The sequence below is a fragment of the Leguminivora glycinivorella genome, chromosome 12 (assembly GCF_023078275.1).
Source record: "Leguminivora glycinivorella isolate SPB_JAAS2020 chromosome 12, LegGlyc_1.1, whole genome shotgun sequence".
Classification (NCBI taxonomy): domain Eukaryota; kingdom Metazoa; phylum Arthropoda; class Insecta; order Lepidoptera; family Tortricidae; genus Leguminivora; species Leguminivora glycinivorella.
The window spans coordinates 569,810-577,247 of record NC_062982.1 but is presented as its reverse complement, the minus strand read 5'-3'; the positions used below and the strand labels follow the sequence as shown (position 1 = coordinate 577,247).

Genomic DNA, 7,438 nt, shown 5'->3' with positions numbered 1-7,438 from the left:
CATTAGCAGGTAAATATTGCAACATTGTCACAGTGACGACGTAACTTTAACAAATAGTTCTACGTGTTTACGTCTTTATCATTTGATATTTGGCGTTTGCAAAACTAACATCACAATGGAGTTAAAAATAGTGAATCTAAATTAAATAAAAATAACGATCCTCTTCCGGAGAAAGTTGAAGAAGCGATAAGGAAAATAATTAAGAAAGAAGGTTATACAAATTATAAAGTGTCTACTAAAGCTATATCTACAGGTGGTGGTAACTATTTTGGATCTCTGTATGAGGTTGATGTTGTTGGAGAAACGGAATATGGTGAGAAAGAAATAAATATATTCGTTAAAGTCACTGGGATGTTCAACATGGAAATTATTCTTCTACGATGATATACAGAATGAAGCTAATGTACCTGTACAAGAAAGATTGTTAAAAATTATAATGTTGCAAAATCATTTCATGAAAGTTTACCGGAAGCGATTATTCTTGAAAATTTGGCAAAGAAAGGATACAAGACACTGAGCAGATTTGATGTGCTTCCTATAAATTTTGCAGAATTGTGTGTGAAGCAACTAGGAAAACTGCACGCTTTGTCTTTTGCTTTAGAAAATAAATGTCCAGATTATTTTGATAAACACATCAAGACAATACTCTGTCCATGATGCCAAACAGAGGTTTAATGCATTTCTACCAACATTATGGGAAAAAACTCAGGAATTTTATTTTGACCAGAAATACAAGAGGACATTAGTACATAATGACTACAGAGCCAACAACATAATATATTATTGCTGAAGGAGATTGTAAGTGAATTTTAACTATTATTTACAAAACAAAATTTCGTGTGTAAGTAATATACGAATGTCTAATAAACATAGTATATGAACGTCTGTCTACCTACTCTACCTTTACTAAATTTAGAGTCAATGGGATTCTAAGCATTTTTAATTCACCTACATATTTTGAACTTGAACCATATTAATCTTTTAGCTATCTTATTAATTTGTTATCAGAATTTGGGTACCTACTACCCTACAGCTTACAGGGATTTTTATGCAGACATATACTTTATTTATATGATTTAAATAAATAATTGTATTAATTGAAAAACGAAAAGCAGGTGGAAAATACATTGAAGAATTTTAATTTATTTACCTAAAGAAAATATTTAAGAAATTAAAATTTGAAACGAATTTCGGGAGTATAATGTCTAATTTCATTTCATTTTAGGATGGTGAAATCATTGACATCATACCAGTGGACTACCAATTGATGCACTACGGCTGCCCCCTTTTGGACTTCTTCTTCCTCATCTTCCTCGGAACAGACCAACAGTTCAGAAAAAACCACTTGGATGACCTCAAAGACATTTACTTCCACTCTTTAACAAATATGCTTGAATACTTTAATATCGATGTCAAATCTGTGTTTCCCAGAGAGGATTTTGAGAATTTGTACACCGAGACATTATGTTATGGTCTGCAATGTTTTATTCAGCTTATGCCATTCATTTTTGCAACCGAGGATGAGATACCTGATCTAGATAAGGATTATCTAGGTGATGTCAGTATTAAGACTGACCCAAGAATGAATGAGAGGGCTAGAGGTATAGTAGATGATTTTATGCGATGGGGTGTGTTGTAAGGAATTATCATGATTTTTTTAGTACCTATAGTTTTTTTTTATAATCTGGCGCTAAACTTTCTTTGAAGTCACAATTAAATGTTAAATACTGTAAGCACATTTCAACTCGAAGCTCATGAGAGCTTTTCTTGTTTCTGACAATGTATAAAAGATTAAACAATGCATTTCACTTATTTTGACCTTCTCTTTTTGGAAAAAGTGTTCTCTTTCAAACCAAATTATGTCAGATACGGGACCACAATACAATGTCGCCGTGTTTAATTATTACTCCTTTTTGCCCAAGCTGTAAGTAAACGACTGTTTTTCGTTTGATATTTTTCCACAGCTGTATTATAATAGGCTTCTAAATAAAATCTACGCAATATTAAAAAGGAAAAAAAATATTAGTCCTTCCATAATATATTTTAATGATTATAAGTATACCAGTAAACTTAACACCTACAAGGTACCCTGTTCTACTCATCAAAACTGCGTTGTAATCATTACTGGCTGTCTTCTTGAATGACAGTTTAATTATTTTGAATACACGCTCCCAAACAAATATGATGATTGTATCTAGTTAAAGTAGATTAAAGAGCAAACAGTGGAACCATTGTTTCACTTAACTATATGTAATAATAACGTGTCTGATGAAATAAATTATAACAAACGCTTAAAATAGTATACTCTATTGAATAAATGAACATTTTCTGTCTGAATATCTTGGGACTCCCATCAAAATGGAGCATACAACTTTTGATATTGAAAATAATGATCAGCTTCCTGTAAAAGTTGAAGAAATAATAAAAAATAGAATAATAAAAGAAGGATACTCAAATCACAAAGTGATCACTAAAGCTATATCTACTGACGGTGGTAATTATTTAGGATTACTGTATGAAGTCAATGTTACAGGAGATACGAAAGATGGCAAGAAAGAAACTCACATTTTTGTTAAAGGTATCATTCCCGGTGATAATCTAAGTGTTCTATCCATCACTGAAGCGTTTAAAACGGAAGCATTTTTTTACAACGATCTAGCAGTGGTATTCCATGAAATGCAAAAAGAAGCTAATGTGCCCGCAAAGGAACGGTTCAATGTTGCAAAGTCATTTCAAGAAAGTATACCAGAAGCTATAATTCTTGAAAATTTATCTATGAAAGGATACAAAACGGGATTCAGAATGGATGTTGTTTCTTTAAAGTTTGCAGAGTTAAGCATTACACAGTTGGGAAGACTGCATGGGTTATCGTTCGCTATAGAAAAGAAAAGACCAAATTATTTTAATCACAAAATTAAGTCTTTGTCCGCCCCTTATAATTTCAATGAAGACTTGAAGAATTTGTTAAAGAAATCTAGAAAAGTAATATCGGACTGTTTGGATGACGCCGTACGAGAAAGATTTAATTCATACCTTCAAAAGTTATGGTATGACGTGCAAAGATACTATTATGATCAAAAATATAAAAAGAGTATAGTACACTGTGACTACAGGACTAACAACATTTTGATGAAAGAGGTCGTAAGTACATGACTATTTTTATTTAGCTTTGTCACATTAGGAACTTTTGTTAGGAATGAGAATAGAATGGTCTATATTCTAGTGTTGTGATTTTTTCAACAATGTTGATGACATTTGGTTTCAAGCGTCCTCTTCATTTTGAACTCTTGATGTACTGAAAGATAATTCCCGCTTTTTCTATTTTACCGCGATATTTCATCTTCAACGTTTATAATGTATTATGTTTATGCTTCAAAACGTACTTGATATTCATAAGCATTAAGTATTACATTATATGCTTAAATTGCTTAATGCAACATTGTTAAAATTTTACATTTCATTTTAAAATTCAACTTAGGATTCATGTATTTACTTTCCAACCTATTCAATGAAGTTGACAACTATATCTTACTCTTAACAACGAACAGATAATAAAATACCTACTTTATTTTTTCAGGACAGGTGAAGTCATCGATGTCGTACCGGTAGACTACCAGTTATTATACTATGGCTGCCCTGTGACTGACTTCTTGTACTTCATCTTTCTTGGCACCGACCAAGAGTTCAGAAAAAAACACTTGGAATATCTCAAGGACCTCTACTTTGACTCCGTAGCAAAGATGCTAAAATACTTCTACATAGATGTTGAATCTGTTTTTCCTAGAGATGATTTTGAAAAATTGTATACAGAATTATTAGGTTTTGGGTTATTCACTTTTGTACAAGTTGTGGTTTTTCTTTTTGCCATTGAGGGTGAAGCGCCCAAATTGGATAAAGACAAATTAGGTGATGTAACTATCAAATGTGACGAGCGAATGAAAGAGAGGGCTAGAGGAATGGTGGATGACTTTATTCGGTGGGGTTTTATGTAATTTTCTTTAGACTAGATATATAACAAAACGTATAACTCGATATTTAACAATTTTATTATACTCTGTACATTATTATGGCGCAACACAGTAGCGTTGTAGATCTTTATTAATATCTTGAATTATTAATCGTGTGCCTTAATCTCTAACCTTGTCGTGTTTCAGAAATATCTTGCTTGCTATATTTTTAATAAGACTTGGCTCCAATGCATGTACTGGTTAATAAATATAAGTATTGGTGTTAGATAAATTTTCATACAAAATATGTTTACTAGTACTGTATTGCAATTATGATGTGATACTCCTGATAAGTGTTTTTTCTTATATTGTTTTCATTTTAGTAAATACCGTCACTAGTACTGTAATAAATATCTAAAACGATACAGTAATTATCTACTATTACATTTAGCTAAACCACTCCAAACGACCTAAACAAACACGCAATGTATAAGTATACCAATCAACTTAACATACTCAGGTAGATGTCTACTAGGTATGCTATTCTACTAACTAAAACTGCACTGCAATCATTACTAGCTGTCTTTATGAATGACAATTTGATTCCCCTAGTTACAAGCTCCGGAACAAATATGATGGTTGTATCTAGTTACATTAACGAGCTAATCATGCAACCATTCTTCAGCTAACAAGTACTAATAATAACGCATATCAGATCTGATGACTCGAACAATAACAAACACTTAAAGCGGTGTACTGTACTATACAAATGAACATTTGCTGTCAGAGCTTCTTGAGACTTGCATCAAAATGGAACCAAAAACCTGTGATATTGAAAATAAAGATCGACTTCCAATAAAAGTTGAAGAAATAATCAAAAAGAGATTAAAAACAGAAGGATACATAAATCATAAAGTGATCACTAAAGCCATATCCACTGACGGTGGTAATTATTTAGGATCGTTGTATGAAGTGAATGTTACAGGAGACACGGAAGATGGCAAGAAAGAAACACATTTATTTGTTAAATGTATAATTCCTGGGGAACATATAAGTGTTCTGTCGATAAATGAAATTTTCAAAACAGAAGCATTTTTTTACAACGATTTAACAGTGGTGTTTGATGAAATACAAAACGAAGCCAATGTGCCAGCAAAAGAGCGGTTCAATGTTGCAAAATCATTTCATGCAAGTATACCAGAAGCTATAATTCTTGAAAATTTATCTATGAAAGGATACAAAACGGGATTCAGAATGGATGTTGTTTCTTTAAAGTTTGCAGAGCTAAGCATTACACAGTTGGGAAGACTGCATGGGTTATCGTTCGCTATAGAAAAGAAAAGGCCAAATTATTTTGATTACAAAATTAGGTCTTTATCTATCCCTCATAATTTTAACAAAGATTTTAAGGATATGATTAAAAAATCTGAAAAAGAAATATTGCATTGTTTGGATTGTGCCGTATGGGATAGATTTTCTACTTACCTTGAAAAGTTATGGTATAATGTGCCAAGCTATTTTAATGATCAGAAATATAAAAGGACAATAGTACACTGTGACTATAGGGCTAACAATATATTGATGAAAGAGGTGGTAAGTACTTAATTCATTTTCATTTGTTTATTCAAAACGAGCTATTTATTATTTAACACGGTAGATTTACCGAAAACATACTCATTTATGGCGTCAGTATCACGTTGACTGACAGCAATCAGAAGTTACTGCTACACATCTAATCCAAAATGTGTGTTCTTAGCATTCAATTTCTCCCTACTACTGAACTGAAGACGATCTCTTGAGGACTACCCTCGAGGGCTCGAAGTGGTGGCAGACAAAAATTTAGTTTTACTTGATCCCTTTACACGAAGAAGAGAGAGAGAGAGAGAATTTCTCTCTATACTTTCTTATTGCTTGACTTATAATTGCAAATAATTTAACAAAATATTGTTATCATAGCTGCTCGTATGTTGTTGCAGGACGGCGAAATCATCGACGTGGTACCTGTAGACTACCAGTTCATGTACTATGGCTGCCCCGTGACTGACTTCTTGTACTTCATCTTTCTTGGCACCGACCAAGAGTTCAGAATGAATCATTTGGAATACCTCAAGGACCTCTACTTTGACTCCATAACAAAGATGTTGAAATATTTCAACATAGATGTTGAATCTGTTTTTCCTAGAGAAGATTTTGAAAATTTGTATACAGAATTATTAGGTTTCGGATTATTTAGTTTTGTAATGATCATGCCTTTTATTTTTGCCGTTGAAGGTGAAGCTCTTGAATTGGATAAAAATAATGTAGGTGACTTCGATATCAAATGTGACGAACGAATGAAAGAGAGGGCTAGAGGGGTAGTTGATGATTTTATTCGGTGGGGTTTAATGTAATTTTCTCATAATTTGAAAAGGTATGAGGACAAATTTACATTGCATAGGACATTCATAATAAATTGAAACATGTTTGAATGTTTGTTATGTAATTTACAATATATATGATGTGGATGTACTTTTATAATAAAAAATAAATAAAATAAAACATGTTAAAAATTATACTTATACTAATTTCGCCGTTTCTATGTCAATTAGATGTAGGAAAGCTCTAACATGTAATTTGTATAAATTCCATAGCACCAGTAACAATGTGCAATGTGTACCTACATTTTACTCGAGAATGTGATAATTATGTAATACTATCTGTTAATTTATTCTTAATTCCTTTTTATTAGCGTTTCCTGGTTAAAAGTGTATAGAAAATATGATTTTGGTGAAAGATAAGAAAAACTATGTTTGTTTGCATAAGATTGTTCATGTTGTGTGAGTTATTATCTTCGGTTACCGCGATAGTTACTCATGAAATAAAACTATGGAAACGGATTATATAATGAATCGACGTCGTATGACGTCGGGATGAATTGTAAATTAATTATACTCGATATAAACCGTTTCCATAGTTTTATTTCATGACGAATTTGTTGTTTAAAAAACGTACTATTTCATTTTTCATTGAGAAGTTTATTTACACTGCAATCTGGTTTATACTAAAACATACCGCACTGTGTTTAGTGTATAGGAATAAGTTTACCTTTGTACTAATGATACAATTTTTTCCTGTATTGTTTTCTTTATCGTATAATAAAGAGCGTTAGTACTACCAATGTAATAAAAATGACTGTAAAGATGAAATATTACAGTAATCTCTACTTATATATTTACCTTTGCCTATAATACGCAATTTACCTAAACAAACACGTGCAGTACAAGTGTATTCTAGAATTAACTGTACCTCTAGATTGTACTGCAAATATTGCATGCATTACCATGCAAACAAACAAACTTCTGAATTTACTGAGATCTACTGAAATTATAGGTATATAAATCGAATCGAAATCATAAATAATACGTTAATATTTTAAGTAATTAAATGTCCTGTAAGCAAATATATATACACCGTGTTTTTTTTGTTTTCCGTTAAATTCGACTCGCAGTTAG

At 31.8% G+C, this 7,438-nt stretch overlaps 1 protein-coding gene across 1 annotated transcript; it reads left to right on the top strand.

Moving 5' to 3' along the window:
- The first annotated feature begins 2,291 nt into the window (after nucleotides 1-2,291).
- Nucleotides 2,292-7,438, top strand: LOC125231709. Its single transcript, XM_048137246.1, has 3 exons — nucleotides 2,292-3,141; nucleotides 3,578-5,540; nucleotides 5,924-7,438. The coding sequence occupies exons 2-3, from the start codon at nucleotides 4,758-4,760 to the stop codon at nucleotides 6,335-6,337; spliced, it is 1,197 nt and encodes a 398-aa protein (XP_047993203.1). The 5' UTR covers nucleotides 2,292-3,141; nucleotides 3,578-4,757; the 3' UTR covers nucleotides 6,338-7,438.

Excerpts from the sequence above, each read along its gene's own strand:
- LOC125231709 (XM_048137246.1), top strand. The coding sequence starts at position 4,758 with ATGGAACCAAAAACCTGTGATATTGAAAATAAAGATCGACTTCCAATA. Across the intron at positions 5,541-5,923 it reads ATATATTGATGAAAGAGGTG|GACGGCGAAATCATCGACGT; the intron begins GTAAGTACTTAA and ends ATGTTGTTGCAG.